This window comes from Xenopus tropicalis, chromosome 3 (genome assembly GCF_000004195.4).
Source record: "Xenopus tropicalis strain Nigerian chromosome 3, UCB_Xtro_10.0, whole genome shotgun sequence".
NCBI classification, from domain to species: domain Eukaryota; kingdom Metazoa; phylum Chordata; class Amphibia; order Anura; family Pipidae; genus Xenopus; species Xenopus tropicalis.
Window position 1 is genome coordinate 20,478,456 of NC_030679.2, and position 15,563 is coordinate 20,494,018.

Below are 15,563 nucleotides of genomic sequence, written 5' to 3' on the forward strand. Positions count from 1 at the left end.
TGGAAAAAGGAAGTAAAACACTGGTTTAGACTAACAAGGAAACACAGCATTATCATGGTGACAGACAGGTACCACACAAAGAAACACACAGTGACTTGCCAAATTCTCTCTTTTCACTAAAATACAAATCCTATACTGAAATTGTTCCATGATATTTTTATCTCAAAGCATGGGTTGAGATAAGAGTTTTAGATAAACCATTGCAGTACATTAAAGAGATTCTCCCATGATTTTTATGGTATATTTGTATTTCTAAATTACACTGTTTATATAGCAAATAATTCACTCTACCATTTAAAATGTTATTCTTGACCCAACAAATGTATTTTTTTAGGTGTAATGTTGATGTGTGAGCTTTCAGAAGGAGCCGGCGCTACACATCCGGACTTGGATTTCTTACTATTGAGTGCTATTCTGATACCTCTGGGAGCTGCTTTCTTGCTCCCTTCCCATTGTTCTGCTGATCAGCTGCTGGGGGGAAAAGCGAGGGGGGTGATATCACTCCAACTTGCAGTGCATCAGTAAAGGTGCCCAAACACATTAAGATTCGCTCTCTTGGCGAGATTGCCAAGCGAGCAGATCCTCACCCGATATCCCCACCTACGGGTGGGCGATATCGGGGATCGTGTAGGCTAATTTGATCGTTTGGCACTGGGGCACCCTGGGAAATGAAGAATATGGCTAGCCCCATAAATATAAAAAAATCTGTTTGTGTTTCTGAAAAACAGATTTCAATGCAGGATTTTGCTAGAGAAGCTCTATTACCTGATGCGGTTTAAAAAAACAAAAACAAAACAAAAAAAAAACCCCTTTTTAAAGGGAAGGCGAAAAATACCCTATGAACAATGTAGGTCTCTATTAAAAAATGTGTAGAACAGCTGATATGTAAAATACTGCTTCATCTAAATTAGGGGTGGCCAACTGAGTCCAAAAGGGTTTTCATGGCCCCCATCTGCTTAAAGGTTCCAGAGACTTGATTATATGACATCATCATTGTAATTAACCAAGCCCATTTTCATGTAGTATTTTTCAAAGAACAATCCTAAACAGAACATTTTAAGCACTAAGGCCCCTCCACCTCGTATGATTCACTGGGCTCCATACAAACCAAGGGCACACATACATTCTAAGTTACATTAGCAGATGAATGGTGAGAGCTCTGTCTTTTTCTACCACATTTTATATGTTAAAGTCAGAACTGCAGTAAGTATGGAAGCGGGGAAGAGAGAAGAGCAGTGGGCAGTTTCAGTGACAGTGTGGAGGAGGTGATGGAAGAGTTGTGTAGGGTGAAAGGAAGAGCCTGGAGTTTGCCTTAGGTGCAGTTGGTGCTGGCCTGGCTCTGGCAAGTGTACACCTATTTGCAAGAATACACTTTTTCCCCTTTATTGTGGTGGTCTTGGAAAGTGACATCCACAACAATATAATTATATGCTTCATTTGGGATTTCTACATGTCACAAACCTATGATCCTATGAATACTGGGAATCAATCTGTTCAGAAGACCCCTAGCATTCATATCTTATTTTATAAAGAGAAAAGATCCTATAAAGGGCAAGCAATAAGGTGATTTTTTTTTTGTTTAATAGTTTGGATTAGAAACACAGATCTAATGCTTGAATATACATGAATGCATGTACTTTCCACATACACATGTTACTCTATGAGGGAGCCACCATATTTGCCCTGCAGATGTCTGTTCTAACTGACTGACTGAGAAGGGACAGTAAAGTTAGACTGAAGAACTTCAAGTAACAATGACCCACAAAAACAGACCTATCAGCATAACACAAGCAACATGACCTATAGGTAACTTTAATGTACATTAATATTTTGAAGAGTTTTCAGTTTCACTTAAGCTTTATAAATGGTATATCGTTTTTTAGGTAAACTAACATAGCCTCCATGAAAATCCCCAAAATTTAAAGGACAAGGCAACTCAAAATATAATTTTTTGCCTGTCCTTTTCTATTCTCTGCCCTGGTGGCTCAGACTGTTGAAACAATGTAACACAAGGCAGCAGCCTGACAGACCTGTATTGCTGGAGAAGCAAGACCTTTGCAACATTGTTTAAAATGTAACAACCAGGAGTTCAGCAAATGCTGCTTTCAATAGCAATTACATTTACAAATAACGTTTAAAGTGCTACAAATTTTTAATTATTTCATATTGGAAAGTTGTTTAGAATTATGTTTTCTTTCATTATGCAAAACATTATTTTTGGGGTTGACATGCCCTTTAAATAATGCATTTATGGATAATCATATGGCTGCGAAACTGATGAAAGTTTGAAGAAGTTTGTGTGTTAAAATTGTCACCTAGTCTATAACTGAAGACTAGATGAAGATCATTTTTATGATTAGTGCAGAAATCCAGCTACAACCAAAGGTTCCACAAACTGTTCCATACCAGGAGAATTCCCTTGGCATATACCATTGCTGCTGGATTGCACAGTATCAGCATCTTAACAGTTCTGAAGGTCTATGTATCTATAAAAACATGCCGGTGCTAAGAAGTAGGGATTACAGTATATACAGGAAATGGCTTATATGGTATTTGATTCAATTATAGTAGCAGTAGATTTAATTAGAAAATACACCCCTTATCTGGAAACCCATTATCCAGAAAGTTCTGAATTACGTAAAAGCCATCTCCCATAGACTCCATTATAAACAAATAATTCTAATTTTTAAAAATGATTTCCTTTTTCTCTATAATAATAAAACAGTATCTTGTACTTAATCCCAACCTAGATAGAAATTAATCCTTATTGAAGACAAAACAATGCCATTGGGTTTATTTAACATTTATATGATTTTTAGTAGACTATCTACACTATCTATATACCCATAACAACAGAGGGTATATTTTCATTAGCCTCACACAGTTGGTGTAGGGGCATCAGCAGTATGTCCTGACTCTATATCAAATCTTTATTCAAATAATTTAATTGTGGATCCACCAATTCCAGAAATTATGGAGTATGCTGAATACAGAATCTTCCACAAAACCTTTGGCTTGAATGAATGGAACAATGTGAAGTTGGCTATACATGTGTATGGCTACTTGCATGCAGTGGGGTAGCTACCTTTACAGCAGACCCTGTGGGTTGGCCTGGACCACGGGGTCTGCTGTATCACAGTCCCTCCTCCCTGGCCTCTCTTCCCTTTTAGATATTTTTGCAGGGGGAAAAGTAGGAGAAAGGGGTGCGTGGTGCACCCAAGTTACTACAGTACTTGTATGGTATCTGTCCAACTGGCTTAGGAGTGCTTGGTCAAACACCATACAGTATCAGCCAGTGTATGGCAATGCTTGAAAAGATAAAGGGAGGGGGGGGGATCTGTATCCCAGCCATTAACTGGAGTGCTCATTATAACCAAAAGGGGAGAATAGTGTATGCCCGTTAATTTTTCTTACCTTTGCCTAAACATAACTGCTGGATCCATATTAGCAGAAGTCATGCGAATAACATGTCGAATCTCCTTTGCAATCATTCGCAGCTTCTCAAAATTTACTAACCCATCAACTTTTGAATCATTTCCTAGAAATTGCAAAAAAACAAAATAGAAAATCAGTGAAAAACAGAAACAAAAAAAAATGCAGCTTTCCTATGTTCCTATCCTAGGGTTGTTATGTCATCCTATGAAACATTCTAATTAACACTATGCAGGAGGAGTTAATGCTGAACAGCCTCTACTAAGGTGATAAAAGCAAGAAAGGACAATAGCCAGGTATGTTAGGTCTCCCAGGGTACCACAAAAAAGAGCTCAGCTAATCAATCCACTTTATTTACCTGCCTGGCATGGGAACGACAGATGAGGAAGTTGCTAATCTGGTGCCAATATTCAAAAAAAAGATCTTGTTTTCAGAATGACAGCCAAAGGCTGCTAGTTTAACATTGGTAGTCAAGCTTTTGCAATGAGCTACTAGTATACATTTAAAATCACAATACTATGTTTTTTTTACAGGACCAACTGTGCGTAAACTAAGGCTTTGTAAAAAAGGAATTATTTCCCGCTGCAAGGAAAAGGTTACGTTAAACAACTTCCCAGTACACATTTTGCCATAACCTACTCCCTACTTGATTTATCATTTGTAGAGTCTTAAAACAAGGGTTGTGCTAAATATTATTCCACCTTCTACATTTTCTAATCACCTTCATGAAGAAATGTTATATCCTTCTTGACGACTGGGAAGAGAGGAATGATGGGGGGCTGCATGCTCTGACTGCTTAGAATATTACGGTATTTCGCCATATTTCTTGAGGGGTCGAAGAGATCTTGCAGGTCTCGAAGCAGCTTCTCGTATTTGCTGGGCAACTTTTCCCAAGTTCCTCGAAGCCGAGCCACAGGTGCAAGATTGAGCCCACTTATAGAGAGAAAAGAGGAGAGAGAAAAAAAAAAAAATAAAGAGGTTCAACCACAAAGACTAATAAGAACTAAAAGTAGAATCACAAATATGAAGATATGTAAGTTTACTGTACTACGACCTATTATGGCTCATTACCCAGTGACCTCTATACTGTCCTTTTTCTCCTTTTCCATTTGCTTCTTTGCAGCTACCCCCCTTCCCCCCCCCAACAAAAATGATTCCCCCATCTGGTTATCTTGGTATAAGTACCCACAGAAATACCATGACAAATCATTACTAATATTCTGGGTGCCTTCTTGTCATAATAAATAGTATGGCAGCCCTTTATGATGGTATCAGGGTGCTAATGTGCATATATACACATATATACATAAGTATATATACACAAATACACTACTAATTCAAGACTTGACTAGACTGGGGCACATGACAGGCTATATTATAAAAGACACATTAGAATATCATTACTGAACATCCTGTGTGTTTCCAATTCCCTTTTCAGTACCTAAGATAAATAAATATCCTAATAACCCACCCCAAATGACCACCACTATTTCAGATTCTTTACAATTTTCTTCAATTAGTTTTTGGAAATTCTTGCATTTCTCAGAAATTAGCATCACTTCACCAGGGGGTGTTGCACCTGGCGCAGATAATGGCAGGACCCTCTCCCAATGCTGAAGGACTACTCTAGTAATAAACTGAAGATTCCTCCATTATTTCAGATAACGGCAATGTGGTTACTCTAGTGATAAAGGCAAGGTTCTATCCACGTGTTAGAAAATGGCAAGCTCCGCTCTCTACAAGAGATAATACTATTTTTTCTGCTCTAGTGATGAAGGGAAGACTTTCTCCCTTTACTTGTTACCGGCATGTTGACTACTCTAGTGATAAAATCATGGTGCTATCTACATACTAAATAATGGCAAGATCCTCTTTGTATGTTAAATAATTGAAAGTAGTATAGTGATAAAAAGAAAAAAAGTGAAGAAAAATTCTCTCTGCCAGAATAAAACAAATGTAATTACATGCCCTTGCCTCTTCTGCCCTATGAGAGTTGTTTTTGCAGGAGCAGACAGGACATGGCACTTCTGCAAATAAAGTGTACAACCCTACTGGCGTCTGAAAGAAGAATTCTAATATGGTGCAAGGTAGGGGGCCGAAGGGAAACTGGAAGTGGGTAAAAAATTCCAGACGGACTGGGCCTGGGGAGAACACTGGAGTAGTTTGCATTTAAATTAAGCTTCAGTATGCTATAGAATGTCCTAATCTGCTCTTCATTTTTTTTTATTGTCTCAGTTTACAGTTGACCCTTAGGCTACAATTATGTTACATATTATTCCTTATTCTTTCTACTATACAATAAACATAAAAATTAAAATAAAAAAGCCTGCCCAAGGACTCCATAAACTTCATTGTATTACATTATTGTACTACAGGGCATCGAACATTATGTATGAGAAATAATCAGCCCACAATATGTAATAAATTAGAGAGCACTGGTCTACATCATACTAAAAGCTGATTTACAATTGAAACCCCTTAACACACTTCAGTTTTGTGTAACAGCAATACACAAACATTTCAGCCCATTACCCAACCTATGATCTGCTACCATACTGGCATTGGTACCACATTTGAAAAACCGAAGTCTTTAACAGCACTCATGCTTTCACTTTTTTCTCCAGGTGCTTGGTGAGCAAAAACGTGGAAGACCAGCACAGTCTAGACCTTTAGTAGGCACAACTGACATTTCATTGCCTATTGGGATCTCAACAATAATTGTTTTTAAAAACAGAAGATGAAAATGCTTAATTTATTTTCACTAAAAGAAAGAGTCCTGAGAGATCATACCCTATAATTATTAAAGTGGCAGCAGATTACCACACACGGTCAGTCCAGACCCTGGTAGTCAGGTATTTTATTGTGACACACAGTGACAACATTTGGACACAAGAGGGCAGCTTTGGGTGAGATACATTAACAAGGCAGTATGTTGCACTTACCAGTAACTATGAAACTTAATGAGAACTAGGGCCAGGACTGTTTGACATCTAGCTGTCATTCACCTTGGAACTATATCAACTTTGGTATCTATCATATACAGCACTGAATCATAAATTGTATGAACTGTATTTCCTGGATTGCACATATGCAAATTTGGCACCAATGGTCTTAAATCAGCATGATTATGAAGACAGGTAATTGTTCATTTTAGTCTGTTCTTTACTATACACCAAAATACCATACCTTATTATAGCAAACATGGAGTTAAAATTTCTGCATTCTCTGCAATGGAGGGCAGTCTTTATGAAATGCTTCACAATTTTCATTCTCTTCAAATGGTTTGGTTCTCTTAGAATTTCCGTGGCCACCCAAAATGTCTCTTGGTTGATCACTTCCTCAAACTGTTTCAGATGAGCAGCACTTGTCTTGGAATCTATCTTGAAAAGGTCATCTATGTATTCTGTGGGCTCAATATTGCGGAAGAGTTCAAAGTCCCGCATAGAAAGCTGTGTTGCCACCTCGATAGTGCTAAGCTGAAGGAGAGAGATGAGGCTTTCACGCAGAAGCTCCTGAGCATCTTCATCTGAACACAACGTTTCGGTCTCCATGTTGTTCTTCAAATAATACCTGCAGAGCAAAAAGAATAAATAGAGTTTAACACTGCCTCGTAGGAAAAAATGTGAAGTATAACGTTGGCTTTTCTCAGTCCAGAATTTTTTAATGGTGCTGTGTGTGTAACAGGTAGTGTGAAGACAAAAGTAAAATACACATCCTGCATGCCTAAAAGCAATGCAGTCTGCAGCATGTATTAAAAGTAACAGCTAATTAGCCATGCAAGAAGTAAAATCATGTGTCATTCAGTTTAAAGGAGAAGGAAAGTGTTTATCACTTGGGGTGCCAAATGTTGGGTAACACCAAGTGATTGTAATTACTTACTGATACCCCTGGCTGTGCTCCTGTTAGCAGAAAACTGCACCAGTCTGGGGGTTCTTCTGGGCAAGCACCACAGTGTGATCCTCTTCCTAAATCTTCTTTCTCCGTGCTGGTGTGTATGCCCAGTAGAGTGAAAAGCAGAACTGTAATAAAAACGCCAGTCTTTTCACTCTACTGAACATGCATCGGCCCTGGGGTATTGAAGAATAAAAATGCAGAAGACGACATTGCTTCATGGTGCTTGCTAAGAACAACCCCGGGCCGCAGTTATCAGCACCACCCAAGGGTATCAGGTAAGAAATTACAATCACCTGGGGGTGCCCACTATTGATTTAGACTTTCCTCTCCTTAAAAGTGACCGTGTGGCAACTACATTTATAAAATTACATTAAATTGTGTTTATTAGTTGAACAGCACACACAGAATAATCCATTACAGGAGTAGTTCACCTTTTTTTATTCCGATACTTTTCTTATTAAATGACATTGCACTTCCAAATGGCTTTCTAGATAACAGGTTTCCAGATAATGTTTTTTTTTTTTTAAGATAATACATCTTATACAATACAAGGCTCTTACCTTCCATTCAGCTGGATTCTGTCTGCCAGTTTAGAAAGCTGATCCGGAAGCCGTCTTTGTTTAATGACACCTTCTGGACTGACCGAGACCTCACAGAGAGAGTATGTGTCTGTTGACCCAGTAAGGCTGAATTCATGAAGTGCTTGTATCACCACCTCCTTTGCAGTAGTGTCTTTGCCGATGATAATATAGCAGCACTGCTGATCTGCTTTAAATATTCGTATAACTTGGTCTGGAATATCTACAAATCAGATGAAATAATAAATACTACATTAAACACTCACATTAAAATAATGGTGTTATTAATGAAAAATATAAAACTAATTGTGAATTAATTTACCAGTTGCACATACAACATTGTACTTAGCAGGTGCGGCAAACTGTTATAATGGTTTGCATGTTGCACTCATTCAGTAAATGAGTATGATATTTTTGTTTAAAAATACCTGTACTTTTTTCTGGTAAGGATTTTGGGAGCAAATCATGAATGTCTTATTAAAGGCTTTACTACATACAATAGTCTGGTAGAGCAAAACACAGCAGAACTGATGGCAATCCCAGTGCATTAAGACAAGAACCTCTACTTTTTAGAAAATATATTTTACATGCCCAGGATAACATTTTAAACATTTTTAAAGGGCACTTGTCATTAAAAATACTGCTGACCGCACCAGAGGGGCAAGCTATTAGAACCGGCACTCCAGTAGGGGGGAAACAATAGGCAGCCCTCTGTCTGCAACACAAGCTCCCTCCCTGTGTTTTTGTTTCTCCCAACAAGACTGCAGGACTCTACTAGCCCACACTCCAGTGGGGGAAACAGTGTTTAGGTGATAAGTCAAAATAACTGCCCACTGGTCCTTTAAAGCAAAAGGAAAGATTTATTCACTGAAGGTGCTAAAAACCTTACACCCAGTAAATCTGAAGGCACAGGTTACATTCAGATAAGCTCTGTAGAATTAAAAGGGTTTAAATTCCTGTGTAAGAAGTAAAACCACAGTATTCTACAGAGCTGGCATCTGCTATTTATCCTATTTTAACCTGAATGTCTGTCCCCATGGCAACACAGCAGCTTATTTAAATAAGGTAAAGCAAACACACAAGTTTAACCAGTGCAGGGCAACAGTACAATGCATTTTAACTACAGGTATGGGATCCCTTGTCTGGAAACCCGTTATTCAGAAAGTTCCGAATTACGGAAAGGCCATCTCCCATAGACTCCATTATAAGCAAGTAATTCTAATTTTTTAAAATTATTTCCTTTTTCTCTGTAATAATAAAACAGTACCTTGTACTTGATCCCAACTAAGATATAGTTAATCCTTAATGGTGCCAAAACAATCCTTTTAGGTTTATTTAATATTTAAATGATTTTTAAGCAGACTTAAGGTTAAGATTACGGAAAGATCTCTTATCTGGAAAACCCCAGGTCCTGAGCATTCTTGATAATGGGTCCCATACCTGTACTTTAAATCATCTCTAATACTGAAATTAATTAACAAAGGACTTAGAAAATACAAAAAACAGAGACTATCTAATAATTATACTTACAGTAAAATCCAAAAGCTGTAAGCAAGTGAGAAAGAAAAACAGACTGATAAATGCAATGCAAATTGATGAAATTATTGTTAGCACTATATTGCTGTAGATCATAAAATATACAGTGCTGACACTTAAACAGGCACTATATCACCTTTTTCAACAAGGTCAGCAAATAGTTTGTGCTGAACATCATTTTTGCACATTGTTTTAATTAGGAATTATGTTTGGTTTTGCTACTTCTTACACTAAACTGAATCTGAAATTGAAACTTAAGTCACATTATAGTTCCTTTTCATCTGAGCACAATCAAAACAAATTAGTAGTCTATTGAGAAGACCTCTGTATAAACAACATCCCCTTTCCAAAATTGCATTCTATGTTAGGCTTTCAGATAAGGAGCAGTTGTTATACAAAGGTCTTATCAGTGAGTAGCAAATGTGTTTTTGATTGAGCTTGTACAAACAGGAAGTAGAATATAACAAAAACCGTGGATCTACCTTCATTAAATCAATAGGCAAGCAATTTTGTTCAGCAGTTCATAACAAGTTGTATTCGCTGAATTAATTTTAAAAAGGGGGGATACTGGCACTTTAAAGGAAAACTGTACCCCCAGAATACCAACAATAGTTTATATTATGTTAAGTGGCCTATTAAAGAATCTTGCCAAACTGGAATATATATTTATCAGTAAATATTGCCCTTTTACATCCTTTCCTTTGAGCTGCCATTTAGTGATGGGCTGAGTGCCCCCTCGGAGATCACCTGACAGGAAATAATGCAGCTCTAACTGTAACAGGAAGAAGTGTGGAAGCAAAAGGCAGAACTTTTCCATTTTATTTGGCTGATGTGACCTAGCATGTAAGTGTGCCTTGGCTTGTTTGTGTGCACTGGTAATCCTATGAGCCCAGGGGGTGGCCCTTAATTCTTAAAATGGCAATTTTCTATTTAGGATTACCCAATGGCACATACTACTAAAAAAGTATATTTTTATGAAAATGGTTTATTTAGATGAAGCAGGGTTTTACATATGAGCTTGTTCATGCAATATATTTTTATAGAGACCTGCATTACTTGGAGTATAGTTTTCCTTTAAGAGAGTCAGCATCATATATTCCCATATGTTTAGTACATTCTTTTTCAGAAAGCTGCCTAGCTGTCTAGTTTGAAGCCACCATGGATGGTACTAATGACACATAGTAATAATGTAAAAGTTGTCTCTTTAACATGAGCATATGACTGATTATGGATATTTATTTTTTTATATATCATTCATACATTAAATATAATAACAACATTAAACCATTCAAAATCTGACACAGGGGTGTCTTACCAGCAAATGCTGTATTAAAATCACATCAAATCAAATTTATTTTAATTTATCATAGTTCCATAAAATGTATATGGTCACAGAAATGTAAGGTGTATTACTCCATATATGTGGATATTACAATTTTGCACATGCAGTTTTACCAGTAGGATTGGAGAAATCCAATATGTTTGTTGTAGCTTGAAGCAAGTCTGGACTGCTTGAAGAGAGCGTGCCCGGAATGGGCATTATAGCCACACTGTGCCTGCACTGCCTGGTGCCAACAATACTGTCATCCTGGGACTGGATAACATGGCCATCACTGAAACAGAAATGAAAGCAAGTTGATTAGGAGGCAAGAACTGGCCTAAACTGTCAGTGTCAACTTAAGGTTTCCAAGGTCCATCAATTAACTCAAAGAGACCCTAATACCTTCAAACATTTGCCAGCATATAGCTTTTATTATCAATTTATTACTAATTTATTCTTTAGAGGAGCTTTTGCAGGATATATCTCATCTCCCTCGCCCTCAATAACACATACACATATTTTTATTTTGGTATGTGTGTCATGTGGCATATGACACATGGGGGAATTACAGTTTGTTTGTTTTTTTTAGCAACTTCCCAGGTTTGTAAATGGCAAATCTAAGAAAAAGAGGAAAAAATGTTGGTCTGCAAATTTTCAACATAGCCCAGCTTATAGTCCATTCATAAGAGGTAATGCCAGCATATGTACATAATATAAAGTAGCATATAACTTGATTCATATAAAATCCACATATTGCATTTAAATGCAATTGGATTGGATTCATTGCATGCTGCAGACTGAACTTTCAATTTTCAATCAGAATTTTGGCTCTTCCAAGCACAGAGAACACAATTGCACTCTCTGAACTAGCAGGCGCAGGGAGCAGGGGGGGGGGAATCGTAAGGCCTTCCTCGGGGCAGGAAGAGGCACCAAATCACCCCTAGTGGTAAAGTATGCTAGGTGCACTTCCGGAAACACCCATGATTACTACATAGCTGCACAAAAGCATGCAGTCTAAAAGCAGATTGGCCATTCAGCTTCTTACAGTATATGAATTACATTACATTTTTTCCTCTTTCATTGATCTGGTATAAATTTACTGATAAAAACACACAAGGCAAAAATGATACAATTTCTTTCAACTGGACTGCAAGTAACAGGGAGGTTTAACAATGACTTTATCTACTGTAATATAATAATAATATACAGTAACTGTATTATAGATCTCACAATCCAGCCACAGCAGGCTGTTTCTCTTGTATTTATATTTGGATGTGGCATTAGCCTTAAAGGTGAATCTAAATAATAAGTAAATTCTCTAAATTATACTTTTAATTATGTTTTTCCTCTGTAATAATATAACTGTACCTAGTACTTGTTCATAACTAAGACATATTTAACCCTTATATGAGGCAAAACAATTTTATTGGGTTTAAATGATTTTTTAGTAGACAAATTACATTGACCTACTTACGGAAAGACCCTTATTTGGAAAACCCCCAGGTCCCGAGCATTCTGTATAACAGGTTCCATACCTGTGCCACAAATTGTATGAAGGTGTCACGGTCACTTTAAGGCTTAATAAATACATTTTAAAGGGGATATAAGCCCAACATTTGGAAGGTGGGGCTTACACTACCACTTTTTTCCACTCCTGTCAATCAGATATCAGACTGCTTGCAAGTTAATTCTATTGGATGTATGAGCACTTGCTTTCTGATCCAACTTATATAATCTTACAGATAGTTTCTAATCTCAGTGGAACATTAAAAGAAAAAGGAAAAAAAGAAGAGAAAAAGACAAAGTCTGTTAGGACTGAAATTTAAGGAAGAGGGTTATTTATGCTCATAAGAGTTAATGAGACAGAATATTTGGTTAATTAGGTGTACCTATGGATGAATCATTGAATCCAGCTGTACGACTGTGTATGCATGGGTGTTTTGCTTCCTCTGGGTATGTGCTGGTGTCTGATCCTACAGTTCCCCTATTGCACGGCAAATTCAAGGGGATACTTTTAATTCTACCTGACTGTAGAGAATGTCTTTGGACTGGACACAAATCTCATCTATAATCAATTACCAAGCATCAACACTTTTCTCTGCAGTCAAATTTAAGACGCGATAGAGAGTGTTCTGTGGCATTTACTATATTCCAGGTTTGGGCTATAAGGCTGTTCATCTCACCAAGAGCAAATATACTGTGTACTCAGTCTAAAGCAACAAAGGAAGCTATGGATGTTGACTGAATCCAACAGCATTAAGGGTTCTGGCACATGGGGAGATTAGTTGCCTGCGACAAATCTCCCTTGTAGCGGGCGACTAATCTCCTCACAAGGCAACCTCTGCGATTTCGGGGAAATTGCGACGCCGTGTATGCATTTAAGGGAGATTAGTAGCCCGCGACAAGGGAGATTTGTCGCAGGCAACTAATCTCCCCGTGTGCCAGAGCCCTTAATGAATTTAACAGATATATGGGTGCTGAATAAATAATATATGTAAATAACATAAGTAACGCGTGCTATTTCACTGTTTGTCATATTTAATGGCCTCACGTAACATAATCAGTGACTTAAATAAGTAGAATAGAGATGAAAGAGAATGTGTTTGTATGGGATCAGAAAACGTACCCAGAAGATTAAGGAAACACACGAGGGCTCATTAACCTCCACAATTGAAGTGAGCAAAATGCAATTTCAAGCGCAATTCCCAGATTCCAGCAGCATTGTGACCACAGCAGGTGCTGCACCTGATGTAAATGCCAGCGATGTGTCCAAATCAGTGTAACTGTGCCTGCACTTTACCGGTGTTCAGCATGCAAATGACACACGTGCTTTTTTTTTTAGATATAAGTGCGCTGAGCCAAATCACGCAGGACAGCAAGGGAAACAGGCAAAACAGAAAGCCAAGTAATAAAAACCCCAGAAATTTTTAAAAATAAGTAAAGTTGGTGATGTTATGTTAACTTTGCCTATTAGACATGCTTCAGCCAAATGACTGCTTTGGCTTTGCAACACTAATTTCCCAAAACGCTGTAAAAAATCCAATGTAGGGACAAGGAAGGATCAATTTTTAAACTATATGGGCTTTCTGCAACTGATCAGTAGCGCAGATTTGCATTTTCCCATGCCTCAGGGACAATATGACTAGAATCTGTCATTCATTCATTCATTTCTAGGGTGGGAGTAGCACAAAGTACTAATTCATTATAAGTCACTCCATTTATTTATTTTTGTGTTATTGATCCTTATGATTACCCAGTAAAACTTTGCATGGCATGTTTCAAGATAGATCAAGAGCACCATCTACATGTTACTCCCAAAAATACAAATGAATGTACTGAAGTGCAAAAATGTCTTGTCCTGTTTTTAGTCAGAAGTGAACATTTTATGAGAAACAGTAAGAATTTATATTGAAAGGCACGGTGTAACATTAGAATATTCACAACCAGCCACATTTATTCTGTGAGTTTTTAGTGCAACACATGGAATGTGATGAACAGTTCAAATCCCACACATAACACTGCCATTACAAACACAGTGAGGGCAATATCAAGACGCTTAAACAAACACCACAAAAGCAGACAGATGGTGTAGTTCGGAAACAATAGGAAGCATACTAATTCTTCACTATCACAGAAATGCAGTAACATTGAATTTGAGCAGTGCTTAGTAACTGTAACAAATGAGGCCATCGCTTACCCAAACAATCCTCTTAGTAAGTGAGGCACAAACAGAAGACAAACAACGTTAAAAAGAACTTATGTATGCAAAATAACATTGCTGACACTGCTGCCAGCACTGACAAGCTAAGGGTGAAGACACACAGAGCTACTTAGTAGCAGCTACTTGTCACGGCTTCTAAACGCAAGAAAATACCCTGCCATAGACAATACTGAGAATTGCCTCTGCTAAAACATATACGTAGAAACAATTACAGGTATGGGACCCATTATCCAGAATGCTCGGGACCTGGGGTTTTCCGTAATTTGAATCTCCTACCTTAAGTCTACTAAAATAATTATTTAAACAGTAATTAAACCCAAAAGGATTGTTTTGGCTCCAATAAGGATTAATTATATTAATTATATATTAATTTGGATCAAGTACAGGGTTCTGTTTTATTATTACAGAGAAAAAGGATATCATTTTAAAAAATGTGAATTATTTTATTAAAATTGAGTCTATGGGAGATGGCCTTTTCGTAATTTGGAACTTTCTGGATAAAGGGTTTCCGGATAAGGGGTCCGATTCCTCTACCAGTAAATGGTCAGCAATGTCTATTTTTGTAGACGAGACAAGTAGCTGCTACTAGTAGCTCCGTGTGTCTTCACTCTTAGGGCTCTGGTACACGGGGAGATTAGTCGCCCGCGGCAAAACTCCCTGCTCGCGGGCGACTAATCTCCCCGAGTTGCCTTCCCTCTGCCATCCCACCGGCGAACATGTAAGTCGCCGGCGGGATGGCAGACGCGGCGGGCGATTTCGCGCAAATCGCCGAAAAAGCCTTGCGAGTCTTTTTCGGCGATTTCCCGAAATCGCCCGCCGCGTCTGCCATCCCGCCGGCGACTTACATGTTCGCCGGTGGGATGGCAGAGGGAAGGCAACTCGGGGAGATTAGTCGCCCGCGAGCAGGGAGTTTTGCCGCGGGCGACTAATCTCCCCGTGTACCAGAGCCCTTAAACCATACAGAAACAGATATAAGGGGTCATTTATTAAGACTAAAGAAAGAAGTGCACTTTTTTGTACACCTTTTACCCCTATCATTTTTCCATTCAATAGCTTTTTGATTGCTTAGTTGCCATAGATA

The 15,563-nt window shown here is 38.1% G+C and overlaps 1 protein-coding gene across 9 annotated transcripts in view; it reads right to left on the reverse strand.

The window, feature by feature from the left end:
* rapgef6 (Rap guanine nucleotide exchange factor 6) overlaps positions 1-15,563 on the reverse strand; it is a 108,040-nt gene that overhangs the window by 25,712 nt on the left and 66,765 nt on the right. For 4 of the 9 annotated variants that reach the window (NM_001374789.1, XM_018092132.2, XM_018092136.2 and 1 more), the window contains 6 exon segments: positions 3,415-3,538; positions 4,154-4,365; positions 6,619-7,002; positions 7,887-8,127; positions 9,435-9,449; positions 10,896-11,053. In NM_001374789.1, the coding sequence (NP_001361718.1) occupies positions 3,415-3,538; positions 4,154-4,365; positions 6,619-7,002; positions 7,887-8,127; positions 9,435-9,449; positions 10,896-11,053 (1,134 nt within the window). 9 annotated transcript variants of the gene reach the window in all.